The sequence below is a fragment of the Bos indicus x Bos taurus genome, chromosome 22 (assembly GCF_003369695.1).
Source record: "Bos indicus x Bos taurus breed Angus x Brahman F1 hybrid chromosome 22, Bos_hybrid_MaternalHap_v2.0, whole genome shotgun sequence".
Classification (NCBI taxonomy): domain Eukaryota; kingdom Metazoa; phylum Chordata; class Mammalia; order Artiodactyla; family Bovidae; genus Bos; species Bos indicus x Bos taurus.
Window position 1 is genome coordinate 10,379,874 of NC_040097.1, and position 15,762 is coordinate 10,395,635.

Below are 15,762 nucleotides of genomic sequence, written 5' to 3' on the forward strand. Positions count from 1 at the left end.
TGGAGCAGGGGGACATGGAGCGGGGGACACGGAGCAGGACACGGAGCAGGGGGACACAAAGCAGGGGTACATGGAGCAGGACACAGAGCAGGGGGACACAAAGCAGGGGGACACGGAGCAGGACACAGAGCAGGGGGACACAAAGCAGGGGGACACGGAGCAGTAAGGCAAGGGGTGTCCTGCTGTGAGGGGCAGTGTGATTGGCCTGAAGCCTGAAGGTCCACCCCGCCCACAAGGCCAGCTCCATGAGGGCTGAGTGCAGAGGGTCCTGGGAGGTGTTTCACAAGAGAGTGGCAGGATGCCCAGGAGTTGCTATGCTGGACAGATGGGAGGAGTAGAGGATGGGTTCCAAGCTTCACACAGAGGTGGTAGAAAGGGAAGGGGTCAGGGAGGCAGCTCCTAAGTTAGATGGGCAGGCTCTGAGCAAACGAGTGGATGCGCGGAAGAGGGAGCATAGTGATTTTCCAACATTGAAAACCAGCTCGAATAAAAGCAGCTGGGTCGCTGGGCTGTGTTTTCTGTCCAGACCACCAGCGGGCCAGCCAGGCCTGAGGACCCTCTCAGCCTGTCTGCTTCCAGGCGGCCACCCAGGCAGGGACACCCATCCCTCGGCCTCTTGGCTCCCTCTGCTGGCAGCTTTAGTGTGCTGGTGCTAGGACCAGAGGAGAGTTCTTTTGGTGGGTGGTTTCATGTTTGTTTCAGAACCTGCGGCAGGCGGATATATTAGGTGAGCTGCTCCATACACAGGATGCTCCTCCCCTTTCTCTGACCATCCCTAAGTCCTTTCTGGCCTCTCTTTGTCAAAGCCCAGGGCCTGCCTCAAAGCTGCTTTTCAGCTCAGTCTTGGCTGTCACTCAGGCCAGGAGGTCCACAACCTTCAGACCGACCTGGGCCACCTAACCCCCACAAAGCCAGAAAGGGTGAAGACACCCTTACCAGGGAGCTCCTCCAGCTTGGAGTCCCTGTTCCACCCCAGAGGGTCAACGAACCTCTCTAAAACGAGGCGGTTGATAGTTTCACTGTCTCCTGGTGGCAGCTTCAGGGTTTCCTGCAGTATCGTCAGCTTTTTTTTCAGGCTCTTCAGGAAGGAAAGAGAAGAGTGTGAAAGAAAGGCTGAGGCACCAAGTCCAGAGTGACCGCCACGGACGTGAGCAGTACGCATGAAAGGCAAGCCCACTGGGACCAGAACAAGGCCTGAAGGTCAAATATCAGGCTCAGGAGGCCAGGACCACCTGACCTCAGAACCCCTCTGGCGGTGACCTCCTCTGGTGACCTCCTCCTCCTCCGGTGAACCCCCCTCCTCTGGTGACCTCAAGGATACAGGTATAGGACAGACTGTGAGCAAGACCCCTGTGCTCTCTGTCCTCTGCTAAGGAGCCCAGGCTCCAGATCAAAGGCCAAGATTCTTGTCCTGACCCCGAACCAGGAGGATACAGGGAGTCCAGAGCTGCAACCACTGACTGATGCAGGGTTTGTGGGCAGAACTCACCCAGCCCACGTCTTGGAGGGCACATAAACCACCCTTCCTTCCCATCTGCTCATAGATGTTTCTCACCGCAATTTCCTTGTCAGCACTCTGTAAGTCCTTCTGAGACGACTTCAGCTCCAACTTGGCCTGGTCCAGTTCAGAGCAGACTGTCTGCAACTGCAAGAAAGTGTAAGGAGCGAAGGACGAACACAGGGGTGGCTGTATGCCCTGTCCCTGCCTGCTGCTACCCTAGCTCATGGGAGCCCAGACCCAGGAGGAGCGGGGGACACAGGGAAGACCCGAGCTCCACGGGGCTGGACCTTTGTCTTAGTCTGGCAGTGTTCATCTGGAGCAGTCCAGGGCTCCTCCCTACATCCCTACCCTGACATGCACCATGCCCAGAAATAAAAGCAGCTGTGTTGACTGATTCAGGTTTCAAGAGGCCTTCTACAGGGAGTCAGTCCCCTGGTGGTCTAGTGGTAAGAATTCTGGGTTTTCACTGCCACGGCCCAGGTTCAATCCCTGGCCAGGGAACAGAGGAACAAGGGGAATAAGCCAAATGGCAAAACACACACACACGCACAATAAATAAATAAACAAACCACAAAGAAAAGAACAAGAGGCCTCCTACTCTAGGCCTGGAACAAAAAACAGGCCTCTGAAGCCATCACATTTGGGACCTGTGTGCCCCAGCCAGCTGAGAGGTATGGGGAACAGAAGTGTGCAGCTGTTGGGGCGACAGTTGCATGACCTGCCACCCTAAGCAGACAAGCCACACAAGCCAGAGTCAGTGCCTAGTGAGGACCAGAAGCCAGGAGTCATCCCACAGCCCCAGGGCCTGGCCTAGGAGAGACTCACACGCATGACAGAAGGACAGCCACCTCTCCCCTGGCGCTCGGCTCCCCATTAAGTTACCTTGCTTCTGGAAGAAAGCAAGTCCTTCTTCAGTTTGTCAGCTAGCTCCCCTGAGGCCTTCCGTGCCTCTTTTAGATTCTCGTACTCTCTATGAAGGGACCACGGAAAAGAGATGTCAGCCTGGGACACCCCCTGGTCAGACTGAGTCACAGCACCAAGCAAACACAAAGCCCAGCCCAAGCCCCCAGCCCTTCTCATTCCAACTCTGACACCGGAGCCTAGCAGGGACCAGCTGGCACTGCAGGGGGTTGAGCACCCCAAATGCTAGAAGGGCTAGTGAATCTCTGTTTCCTGCCTACTTGGAGGCACTGGAAATTTGAGAGGGTGTGCAGGAAACCCTGACCCCACTAGGAGGCCCCCTATACCACCTGGCTGCACACGAGGCATTGGGGATCCTTCATACCTGTCAGCCAAGTGGCCCCTTTTCTCCAATCCCACACCCAGGGGAGTGAACACCTGAGCTAAGTTTCTGATGCAAGCCAGGCGGGGTCAGTAACCGCATGCTAATGGGGAACAGGCTCCAGATATCAAACTGGAGCATGGCGAGCTGTGCTAACCCTAACCTCCTTAGAAATAACACTTATAATTCACATGCAATTCTCTCAATAATTCTGTGAGGCAGGTTATTATTATCTGTTCAGGAAGCTAAGGATCAGAGACGTTAAGAAACTGGCTCCTGGCCACACAGTAAGAGGTGGGATGTGGTTCAAACAAAGGCAGCAGGGCTCCAGAGCCTGCTCATCACTCTGCCTGCTCTGCTTCACAAGAAATGGGCAACACAAGGAGGGGCATGGCTTGGGGGCCACGACTCAGCTTGGATACAGGGGCCAGAGTACACACTTCTTGAGGGACACGCAGTATACAGCCAACTGCTCCACCGCGGACTGTCCTACACCCATGTCTCGGATCATCTCCTCCACCTCAGGCCGCTGGCTCCGGAGTAGGAGCTCGATTCTGAAAAACACCCAGCCCACGGCATTTAAAATCTGGAGGCTGATGGGTAGGTACCCAGTGCAGCTCTGCCTCCCTTTGCTGCCGTTGCTATGGAGACAGCCTGAGCTGCTAGGATGCTTTAGCAGGCAGCTCTGCCCAAAGAAAGGCCCCATCGCAGAGCTCAGCACAGCTGTAGGGATGCTGCTGAGGGAGAAGGGGTTGTTGACAGAGGGTCTCAGGTCAGGGATGCCCAGGGAGAGGTTCTTAGAACAAAAGCCGGCCAGGTTTCCCATGGAAAGCAGAGGAGCCCGCAGAGGCTGAGTAAGGCCTGAGCCCCCCGTGGCCTACGGGGAGCTGAGCCACTGAGCTGAGCCACCCCTGCTGCAGCCCTGAGAGCTGTGCCCCGGGGGTGCAAGGGCACAGGGTAGGCCCCCGCTCTAAGCTCACCGCTCCATGTTCTTCATCTTGCTCCGGAGTCGGCGAGCCTCCTCTCGTGCTTGCTTGGCCTCATCCTGCTGCTGCTCCAAGTACTTCATCTGCTTCTGAAGAGCAAACGCACCCCCACATGTCTGTTGCTTGGAGGTTCCAGGGGCCAAGGCTAAAATCGCCGGGAGAACTCCACCCTAGAACTGTCTGCTTTTGAAAATGCTGATAAGCGTGTGCTCTAGCCCCAGGAGGTAAGGTTCCTGGGCCCCACTCTGACGTGTGCTTTTGCTGCTACGAGGCCCTGGACCAGCTGCTTCCTCACCCCCTTGGCTTGCTTCCTTCTGAGATACGTCTTACCATCGGTATAGCCCACTCTCAGCATCTAAAGGCCTGCTGGGGGCTGCCAGAGTCCAGGGACTGTGGAGGAAGCTGAAGAAGCCTGGAGCACAGATCCAGGCTGTGCTATCCATCAGCTATGGACAGTTGCCAGGGTAGGACAGCTGCCCTCAGCACCTGGCCACTTCATCTCTGACCTGGGAATGCCAACACACTCCTGCTCTGTGGCCAGGTGCTGGTTTGCTCCTTCCTTCCCATTGGCCAGGCCACGTGATCCAATCCAGCCACCAAGCAGAGCCAGAAATGGCGAACACCCTGGGGCCCTATCTGTTCACCCGGATGGGTCCTTTTCCTTCTCAAATGGCATCCAGCAATGACTGGCTCCTTCATATGAGGTCAGAATTTCAACTGTGGATTCAGATCAATCACTTCCTGCCCCTTGGAGAGCAAGAGGCTCACCAACCCAGGCTGATACAAAATTCATCTGGTTCTAGAGCCGCTTGCTCTGAAGGCTTTGATCTGCCCGGTCAGCTCAGCACAGCCGACTTCAAAGGCCCCCTGCTCCTCTCTGGGATGCTGTTTGATCTGGCTCCAGAGAGCAGCCCAGCCAAGGACAGGCAAGCTAATGGAAGGTTCTTCAGGCTGGCTTTGTCAGTGGAGTACAAACCACTTTGGGAAACATGGCCTAGGCTCACTGAGGTCTTGGTTGAGCAGTCCTTCCACGAAGCACTGGGCAGGCCTCACCTCTCCAAACTAACTAGTACAACATCCACAGATGCGGGCAATACGACCCTTTTCTCAAGGGCTGGGTGGGAGGCCTGGGGAAGATGGAATTTCCCTCCATTTTACAGCTGTACAGACCACAGTATTGACCAAGGCAGACACAAAAGACAAGCCCACAGTGGTGAGCCCAGGAGGAAGACTGTATCTCCCCACCAACCTGTGCCCACGGGGGCTGGGGACTCACCTTGAGGGTGGAGCACAGCATCTCGGCCTTGTCCAAGGCCCGCTGCAGGGACTCCACAGTGGCGTTGCGCTCATCCAGCGTGTCCCGCAGAGAGTCGATGATGAGCTGGCTGTCTCGTTTTTCCTTCTCTGGAGCAGGGGTGGGGGACAGAGGGAGAGGAGAAGCCTGTCCACTATGCACTATGAGAACCTGGGCCCCTGGGCCCCAGCACCCCACCCGAGTCAGGTGAGGAACAAGTTGTGGGCCACAAGTCAGGCAGCCTGCTTATCTCTCTGGCAAGCACCAAACCAGGGATGCCCAGCCATTCTGGGGATGAGACCCTTTTTCTGCCGCTCAGAGTTACTGGAGTAAAGATTTCACTGCTCCCTGATCCCATGGTCTAGTTAATTCATCATCCCAGAACTCAAGCACTGAAAAAGTCAAAGTTAAAGTCACTCTGTCGTGTCCGACTCTTTGTGACCCCATGGATTATACGGTCCATGGAATTCTCCATGCCAGAACACTGGAGTGGGTAGCCTTTCCCTTCTCCAGGGAATCTTCCCAACCCAAGGATTGAACCCAGATCTCCCACATTGCAGGCAGATTCTTTACCAGCTGAGCCACAAGGGAAGCCCAAGAATACTGGAATGGGTAGCCTATCCCTTCTCCAGGGGATCGTCCCAACCCAGGAATCAAACTGGGGTCTCCTGCATTGCAGGTGGATTCTTTACCAACTGAGCTATGTGGGAAACCCCTCAAGCAGGTTCCTGCCAAATCTGGCAACGGAACCCTCAACTACAATATTCTGACCTGTCAGGTAGACTCCTCCCAGCCTGGGTCCTAGGCAAGCAGCCCCAGACAAAGAAGAGGCTCACCTCATCTGGGTGAACAGCATCAGTCACCTCCCTTTCCTTTCCTTTTCTGTCATCACAAGAGCTGATAAGACTTTTGGATATACCAAGCAGGGAGAGCCCCTGGATATGCCAGAAGGCTGAAGCCTTCCTCCCAGGCCTCAGTCCAGTACCCAAGTCAGGGGCTTCCCAAGGCCTCTGGGAACTCACCTTTCTGGGAAAGCAGGGCTCTGGTATTATCCAGTTCATTCTGCAAGGCAATACTCACAGTAAGCAGCAAGAAGGCATCACAGCTGGCCCCCACCCAGCCTCACATAAGGTCTGTGGGGAGCCCCAGGTGGGGACAATGAGGCCTGTGGGCCCAGGGAAGCATGAACCTGCTGCTCCTCAAGGCCAAGTGAGATCAATAAGGGAGACAGAAGCCTTGCTTTATCTGAGTGTCTTTTTAAAAGTCGGTAAAATGAGGATAATCTCAGGTACAAGACCCTAGGACGGGAAAAGAGGCATAACAGGGGGCAAAAGAAGTGGAGCCTGGCCTGCGCAGTTGGTTTTATGGCAGAAGCTTCCATTGTTTCCTCGGGCCTGTGCCCGTCCTGACCTTCCCTGGCATTAGCTGGACCCAGTGGGGACACAGATTTGGGATGGCCAAGCACCCTGGGCCACACTGCTCCCTCCACCCTGGGTCCTACCTGCTTCACAGTCTACCCGCTCCCAGCCCTAAGCTGGCTCTGTCTACCAGGACTCTTCCAGCCCCAGAATCCAATAGGGTAGGGGAGCCAAGACAACTCTTCACCCCTAGATGAAACCTCACCTGTGCTAGGCTCTAACCAGACTGTTGTGAGGGTCAAATGAGCCTCCCCAAGCCTGTACATATGTTCCAAAGCCACTGCCACAGAACCACTGAGAGGCTGGGGCAGAAGAGAGCCCAACTCCCATTCAGGAGTCCCATGCACTCAACACCCTTGTGGGCAAGAGATGTACCTACTCCATAAGCAGGAAAACCAGGCTCAGTAGACCTCAAAGACTTGGCCTAGGGTCCGTGATGGTAGCTAGATGCAGAACAATCCTCATCCAGGTTACTCTTCCCAGGTCAATGCAAAACTCATATTATGACCAATATAAGGCCGGGTCCCTGTTGTGGCTAAGCTCCTGTTGTCAAACTCTCTACTCAGGACTTTGGGGCAGGAGCTATTGGTGGCTGAGCTGGTTAAACAGGCTGGACATCTCAGCTAGAAGCCATGGGTAGAAAAGGGCACACACAGGCTGCCTGAGAGCAGCTGCCAGCCCAACCTTACTGTTAGTCCCCTAGCACCTTCCACACCCAAGCAGGGTGCCTTCCAAGCCCTTGCTCCAAACTACTCAAGATTTTGCCTTCCTGTCTCCCAGATATGGCTTAGAAAATCAGAAAGAACTGAAGCTGCCTTTGTTGCTTTTCTCACAAGGAGGACACGGCTTAAAACTGGGAGCAGTTACCATGACGATGAACACGTTAGCTTTAAGCACAAAAGCTCCACGTCTTGAAGCAGTGAGGTTCCAAGGACGTCACAGCCCCCCCGGGGGCCAGGGCCAAATGAATCCTAATCTGACAGATGCCCAGAAAATTAACCCTCAGAGTCCAGGTTCACTTGCAAACCCCAATCCCACTTCCTTGAGAGGTTTCTGCCAATCCAATCCCTTTGTGCACAAAGCAAGCTAAATCTTAGGCTTGGAGGGGAAGCAGTAGAAGTGTGGGAGGGGGAAGCAGTAGAAGTGTGGGAGGGAACCCACCCATCCTCCCCTGCAGTGTGGGTTTCCATCCTGGCTGCATATCTTGATTCCAGGGGCCCTGCCCTCCACTCCTGCTCTGGGAAAGACTCAGGCACCTGGATACACACCAAGCTGCCCAGGCAGTTGTGAGGCACAGGCAGGTTTGCGAACAATGGGTTCGCACGTCTTCCCTGGCTGAGGACTGGAAAAGATGGTTGTACATTCTTTGTAAGGTGAGGGGACTTCGAGAGACACATTCTAAACTATGGTCAGAACTGCTCTGAAATCCCAAGAGGAGGGCTCACAGTCAAGTGGCTCCCTTCCTGACAGAGGATTTCTCCAATGACTGGAACATCGTCAATTATTCTCTGCTCTGACTGTCCCCAGCCTTGAATTCTCTATCAAGTCTCCCCTTCCAGAACCCATCTCCAGACTCTAGGTACCCTCCCTGGGTAGGAGCAGAAAGTGAACTCTCAGAGGGCCTGGGATTCAGCAGAATGAGATAAAGTCTGGGTACCTTTAAGAATTCTGTATCTAAGACATTCTCCTCCTCCGGGGCAAGGTCAAAGTAGAGCTTATTGATAATGGTTCTTTTGCCGACCTGAATGAAAGAACAAGACACAGCGTGACTGCATAGCTGGGTCATGGGCAAGGAGGACAGGGGACATGCAGCCAAGCCCATCTCCCGCCTAACCTTTCACAGCACATCCCTTGAATAGAGGTGACCTCTGCAATCCTGTAGGTGTCCCAAGCTGGGTACCACTAGTTACTGAGTCATGTCATTACAGATGTCATGTCATTACAGATCCATGTGGTAACTGCTCAAAAGATACCCCAACTCTAGGTGGTGGGCATTGCAGGGGAAAGGCAGATAAGGAGACTAAATCTAGCCAGGTGAAGACTGGCCCAGGCAACGAGTCCATCTGCCAGCTCCCCTTGGGCAAAAGCAGGCCTCCCGCACTATTTAAGAGCGCAAGTGAGGCTCAACCAGCCTCAAACCAGATGGTCCAGACAGGTCAAAGACATTGCTTTGCTTCAGAGACCTCTCCTCATCCTTGCTCCCTGGCAAGGAATGTCTTTAGCTGAGGAGTTTTCACCCCACCAACTTTACCTGGATTCGGCACTGCGGGCAGGTCCGACTTGGTGCTGTCTCAAACCACTGAATTAGGCTGGAATGAGAACAGAAAAACAGACTGGTTTTAGGGGAGACATACAGGCCAGGTAGCCACCCTGACCATTACAGCATTTGAACTGCTCCTCTCTGACCCATCGCCTGCCCACCCAGGAGGGTAGCACCTCAGGTAGTGATGGTATATCCTACAAGGTCTGACTAGTGCAAGCAATCCAACCAACTGGCCTTTTTTTTTTTTTGCCCTTGCTGGCTTGGACTTCTCTCCCCTGAGCTGTAATTTTATCAACTTTCTAGGCTTTGACTGGGGTTAGGGGCAATGGTCAAAGTCAGGGTCCCTCAGAGACAGGAATTATAATACTCCAAAGGGGTAACTTTCAAAGTGAGGGTAAATGAGAGGTAGCAAGCAGAAGTAAAAGTAAAACACAGCCCAGCTACGCACCATCGATCTGCCCTAAACTTTAAAATATTCTTCTACTAGGGCATTATCTGGTCCAGTGGTAAAGGACTCTGTGCTTTCACTGCCTGGTTGGGGAACTAATATCCCACAAGCCAGGTAGTGCAGTCAAAACAAAATCAAGATGTAGTGGACAATCTACTAGTTGGCCTACTTGTAGACAATCCCCCCCAGGGACCAGGGAAAACCAGTCCTTTTGGGAAGATGATACCATCTTTCTAGACTGCAATTTTTTTTTTCTATAAATATTTTTTTCAAATACATATAATACAAAGCTAACCATGCACGATGACGGAATACTACACAGCAATGAGAATGAATGAGTCTATAACTCAGAACAAATTATGGGTGAATTACATTAACGTAAGATTGAAGAAGAGAAACCTGATACCAAAAAAAAAAACAAACAGTAAATTGTGTTTAATTCCATTCACATAGAGTAAAAGGTAGGCAAAACTCATCTATGTTGCTGGAAGTCAAGACGGTGGCTATCATGTGTGGAGGAAAGGTGGACTGGTGGGAGTAACTGGAAGACTGCACGGGGCCCTGCTGCTGCTGCTGCTAAGTCGCTTCAGTCATGTCCAACTCTGTGCGACCCCATAGACGGCAGCCCACCAGGCTCTCCTATCCCTGGGATTCTCCAGGCAAGAACACTGGAGTGGGTTGCCATTTCCTTCCCCAATGCAAAAAAGTGAAAAGTGAAAGTGAAGACGCTCAGTCGTGTCTGACTCTTTGCGACCCCATGGACTGCAGCCCAGCAGGCTCCTCCATCCATGGGATTTTCCAGGCAAGAGTACTGGAGTGGGGTGCAATTGCCTTCTCTGGCACGGGGCCCTTGGACTCTTTAATCCACAGAGACTGGTTAAGAGGCCAGAGGAGAAATTCAGGCAAGGCTTTCTTGGGACTGCACCAGGAGGGAGCAAAAACAAGCAACAGGTGTCCTTGCTTGCTCGCTGGGGAGAGGGGAGTGAGGAGCGGGTTCCTCATATGGGGTGAGTGCAGAGGGGCGGATTGGCAGGCTGAGCCACAGTGGTAGCTTAGGTGGCAGTGTGCCCACCCCTTTGGTGGTCCTGTGTGGAGGGATCCTGTACAGTACCCTGGTTTTGCTCCAGGACCTCAGAAATGGCAGCTGGGTTTTGGCCTTTTTGTATGTTCTTGTTCAGAGTTTGCCCGAGCTGAGCACGCATGTAGTTACTTTTAGTCCCTTATAGTTTCTTTGTATTCTGTTGTTTGAGGAGGCATTTGTCTAGGTGCAAATGCAAGCATTCTGGAAGAGTGTCCCCGGTCCCAGTCTTTCTCAGCAGGAGGTTTCTGAAGTGCTGATGTCTAGTTTCTTGCTCTGAATTCTGGTTGCATAGGTGTGTTCAGTTTGCAAAAATTCTGCAAGCTATACATTTCTTATATTTGTACTTTTATGTATTATACTATATTTCAATACAATGCTTGGTTTTAAAGTAAACAGTTACACAAGAGAAAGCACTGCACATTGTAAACCAGAACATAACCACAGAGACTTCAGACACTGGAACTGTCACTCACCATGACAGATACACTATGCCGGATAAACAAAAATTAAGATCGAAAACATCAAAAGAGAATTTGAAAATAAAAGGTGACATATCAGAACTTAGTAAGAAATAAACAGAAATTCCAAAACTGAACAAATGGCCCAAATTAAGAATTCAATGGATGAATTTAATAGCAGTTTAGGCAGAGTTGAAGAATCAGTACATTGAAAGATATGTCAGAGGAAACACTGAGAATTAGAAAGGTGGAAAAATACGTAAGAAATGATAAGAGATATAAAAGTTACCATGATGTCTAGGATACATATAATTAGAAGTTTCAGGAAGAAAGCATTAGGTAAAATAACGCCCTCACCTCTATGTCCTAATTACCAAAACTTGTGAATACGCTACCTTATACAAAAAGAGTAATTTGGAGCTGTGATTAAGTTAAGGAGATGGGGAGATTATCCAGGGGTGTCTCATGTAATCACAAGCATCCTTATAGAAGAGACAGAGTGTCAAGAGTCATACAGAGAGGTTTGAAGATGTAACACTGCTGACTCTGAAGATGGCAAAAGAGGCCATGAGCCAAAGAAGGCACAGCCCCACTTCCATCTTCATTTTAACCAAGCAAGACCCATTTTGGACTTCTGACCTCGAAAAGACCTTCTGTTGTCTTAAGCCACTAAGTTAGTGGTAATTTGTTACAGCAGAAATGAGACGCTAACATAGAAAGAAAAGAGATAATGGAATAGAGGCAATATATGAAGAAATATGGCTGATAGTCTCCCAGAACTGAGTAAAGAAATTGTTCCACAAGTTAAAGAAACCTCATGAATTTCAAGCAGAATAAATAAAAATAGTAACAAAAAGTGAATTGAGGTAACTATATTATTGTCAGACAAAACAAACTTTAAGTCAAAAAAGCATACAAGAGATAATGACTTTATATATTGATAAAAGGCTCACTCCAACAAGAAATAACAATTATAAACATATACACCTAACAAAATAGACATGAAATATATATATGAAAGAAAATTGTACAGAATTAAGGGAGAAATAGCAAGTTCTATAATAAAAGTTTGAGGTGTTAATATTACACAATTTCAATAATGGATAGAACAATCAGACAGACGATCAATATGGAAACAGAAGGCTTGAACAACACTTTATACCAACTAACCTAACAGATGTATACTCCCCCCAACAATAGCAGAAAACACATTCTTCTCAAGTGCACATGGAACATTCTCTAGGATAGGACATATGGTGGGCCACAAAACAAAGCTTAAAATTTTTTAAAAGATTGAAAATCACACAAAATAGATTTTCTGATTAAAATAGAATGAAACTAAAAATCAATAACTGAAGAAAAATGGAAAATTCACAAATGTGTGGAAATTAAACAACACACTCTTAGATAACCAATGGGTCAAAGAAGAAATCGCAAGGGAAATAAGAAAATACCATGAGATTAATGAAAATGAAAACATATCAAAACCGTGTAAGACAGCAAAAGCAGTGCCAAGAGGGAAACTGATAGCTTTAAACACAGACAGGAAAAGCAAAGATACCCATTACGATGGCTATTATTAAAAAAAAAGTTTGGCAAGGATGTGGAGAAACTGGAACCCTTGTGAATTGTTAGTAGGAACATAAGACGGTACAGCTGACACAGGAAAACAGAAGGGCAGTTTTTCAAAACATTAAACATAGAATTACCATATGATCCAGCTAGTCCACCTCTCGGGATAACCCAAAATAAATGAAACTAGTAACTTGAAAATATACTTGTACACCAATGTTCATAGTAACATTACACACAGTAGCCAAAACATGGAAACAACCCAATGTCTATTAACAGATGAAGCGACAAACAAAATGGGTTATTTTCATACAATGAATAATAATCCCTTAGTCATAAAAAGGAGTAAAATTCTGAAACATGCTACAACATGGATGAACTTTGAAAACACTATGCTTAGTGAAATAAGCCAAACTTAAAAGAATCAAATGTGATTTCACTTATATGAGGTCCCTAGAAAAGAAAAATTCACGGAGACAGAAAGTAGTTTTACTTTCTAAACCTCTGTTTAGAGGTTTCCATGGGCTGTGGGAAGGGGGGAATGGAAAATTATTGTTTAAAGGATTCAGTTTGGACTGATGGAAACGTTCTGGAAATAGTGGTGATGGTGACACAACGCTGTGAATGTACTTAATGCCACTGAATTGTCCTCTTAAAATGGTCAAAATGGAAAGCATCTTCGAGCTCACTGAGTAAACATTCTCCTGAAAAATTTTTTAAATTTTTGAAGTTTTCATTGAAATTAAATGGTGGCAGACACGTCCAAGAAATATTGCAGGAATTTGATTCCTTTATGAATCTTGTAAGAGATCAATGTGTGAAGCTGGGCAACAGAACAATACTGAAATGGTATTAATATGAGAAAATAGTATCATCATATCAGAAGTTTTGGAGCAAGTATAAATTAAGGGTGTGTTCACCAGAAAAATCAATTGCTTCCATATGTCCTTTCCAAAGGGCCTATTTTACTATGATATAAAAATCAGGTCATATACATTTTCATAACTGAACTTTTTTGTTAAGTAAGCTTTTGCAAAGTGTTAAATGTGAAGAAAGAAATGGCAACCCACTCCAGCATTCTTGCCTAGAGAATCCCATGGACGGAGGAGCCTGGTGGGCTGCTGTCCATGATGGGGTTGCAGAGTCAGACACAACTGAAGTGACTTAGCATGCATGCATGCATTGGAGAAGGAAATAGCAACCCACTCCAGTATTCTTGCCTGGAGAACCTAGGGACAGAGGAGCCTGGTGGGCTGCTGTCTATGGGGTTGCACAGTGTCGGACAGGACTGAAGTGACTTAGCAGCAGCAGCAGCATGAATATTCAAACATATTCATGTATAAGTTTATGTATAGCTGAAATCAACACAACATTGTAAATCAACTATACTACAATAAAAATTTTTTTAAATGTTAAGTCATATATATATATATATATATATATATATTACTCCAATAGAACAGTGTATAGTGGGGAAAAAAAAAAAAAGGAAAAGTAAAAAATGGTTAATTTTATGTTACACGTATTTCATCACAATTTAAAAAAGAAACTCAGGACTCAGCCTGTCCACAGCTACCAGGGGGTCCCCCCACCAGCTGTGCACTCAACAGAATGGTCCTACCAATCAGCAGAACACCTTGATTCGAGAGCACCTCCTTGCCATTTGATGTTAATTTGGGTTTGCTTAGGTCAGTGAATACCGTGGAGTGTCTGACCAAGAAGACGACTCTGGACAGAATCGGACAGAATCATTCCAAATCATCAAGCAAACCACAACAAATCCAGTAGACTGTTGGTTACCAGGTCTGGCAGAAAACAAAGGGCTCACTAATGTGGTGAAAGCATCTGCAAGGACAAATAATTTTGAAACCACATCTCTCTGCAAGCCAATCAAAGAAACCTCTACTCAGTCTTCATTAAACCAAGCCTGTACCTCCCCCTGTCCCCACCCCCAGCCTCAGCTCAGCTGTCACCTCCTCCGGTAAGCCTGCCACACAACTCGCCTCTGCCTAGGTCAGGAACTCTCGTGGGATTCCCATCTAATGCCTTCCTCATCACCAGTCTGGGCTCCGGGGACGGGTCGCCCGGAGCCCCGACACCCTACTGTCCGGTAGCCCTACGGGAGCGAGGGGCCAGCTCCAACACAGCGTTCACTCACCAATGCGAGTGGAAGGTGTGGCCGCAATGGATGGCGGCCACGTCGCGGGAGTGATCAAAGAAGTCGGAGCAGATGGTGCACAACGCACGGATAGGCATGATGACTGGTCTCGAGTAGCCGAGGTAGCCAAGGAAACGGCGACGGGTCCAGCTTGGTGGCCGTGCCTCCGCGTCTTCACTAGCTTCGAATTTGGCTCCACGGCGCAACTTCCGTGAGAGGATCGGAAGTGGCTGCACGGAAGGTTGGGTCCCGATTGGACGAACCCCCGGGGGGCGGGGCTTAACGGCCCCGCGGCCGTGAAGAATCCTGGGGCGGAGCGCGGGCCTGAAAGTGTCTAGCGGTAGTTCTCAGGCTGCTTGCGGTTGAGACCGCAGGTACAGCGGGAGCGCAACGTTGGATTGGTACGGGGACCAGCTAGGCTGCTAGCCGGGCCCCTTTGGGGGGCAATACAGGGCGTTATGGTCCCAAGCCAGAGGTGACTCGAGGTGCGCTGGGCACGGGCTTTCTGAGCCCTGTTCTCTCAGCGCAGCCTTCTCTGCTCTCGGAGAGTAGAGTAGGGAATGGGACGACAGTCCCGATAGAGAGCGGGTCCCCTGGGCTCTGGGCGGTGCTTGACCGTATAGTGGAAACCCATAGTTCCCAGACCGAAAGAATGCTGCATTCTCTTAGCCCTCCTTTCTGAGTGGTCCTAGAAAGATGAACCACTCAGGACATCTCAAGCTCACGCCGGATCTATACAAGCAAGACTTGATTCCTGAGTTTAGAGGTGATTAGAGGTGGCAGGGCCAGTATCCTGACTTTGGTCTTAGCTCTCGGGAGGATCAGTTTTGCCTCAGGACTGTTGTAATTTTGGAGGCCCAGATACATCTTAGACAAGTGACTAACAAACCTTTTTATTATTCCCACATCAGAGTTGTCTTTGGGATCCTCTCTGAGGAAGAGCGGCATCCCTGGTGAGTTCACCTGGGCTAATCTCGGCTGGAAGGAGTACTCCTAGGAGTTTTTGTGATTAACTACCCTCTTCCCAGAAAAAAAATTTATACACAGCCCCATAATGTAAAGCTTATCTGTTCCACCTGAAGTGGACCCAGAGTGAAGTCCTTGGGATGTATGTGGAAAGCGACCGTGTTGTTTACAGGAAGAAGAAATCAACACAAAGGGCAGGATAGAATCATTGTGTAATGCCTATCCTGCACCCGTTCCACAACCCAGGGAAACCCACTTTGGCCATGTACAAAAGGTCTCTCCCTACGGTGGATGGCCCTTGGAGGTTCCAGGTCTTATGCTTAAGTCAAGATAAG

At 49.5% G+C, this 15,762-nt stretch overlaps 1 protein-coding gene and 1 pseudogene across 2 annotated transcripts in view; one reads left to right on the forward strand and one right to left on the reverse strand.

Moving 5' to 3' along the window:
* The window catches only part of TRAIP (TRAF interacting protein), a 23,051-nt gene extending 7,531 nt beyond the window's left edge, over positions 1-15,520 (reverse strand). For both annotated transcript variants that reach the window (XM_027522367.1, XM_027522368.1), the window contains exons 1-10: positions 14,462-15,520; positions 8,733-8,790; positions 8,139-8,222; positions 6,086-6,125; positions 5,046-5,173; positions 3,764-3,858; positions 3,224-3,337; positions 2,384-2,471; positions 1,556-1,645; positions 990-1,078 (exon numbers count right to left, since the gene is read on the reverse strand). In XM_027522367.1, coding sequence (XP_027378168.1) covers positions 990-1,078; positions 1,556-1,645; positions 2,384-2,471; positions 3,224-3,337; positions 3,764-3,858; positions 5,046-5,173; positions 6,086-6,125; positions 8,139-8,222; positions 8,733-8,790; positions 14,462-14,559 — 884 coding nt within the window. In that variant the 5' untranslated portion in view covers positions 14,560-15,520. The remainder of the gene's footprint in view (positions 1-989; positions 1,079-1,555; positions 1,646-2,383; positions 2,472-3,223; positions 3,338-3,763; positions 3,859-5,045; positions 5,174-6,085; positions 6,126-8,138; positions 8,223-8,732; positions 8,791-14,461) is intronic.
* On the forward strand, positions 12,965-13,310 carry LOC113880955 (annotated as a pseudogene).
* Positions 15,521-15,762: the final 242 nt, after the last annotated feature.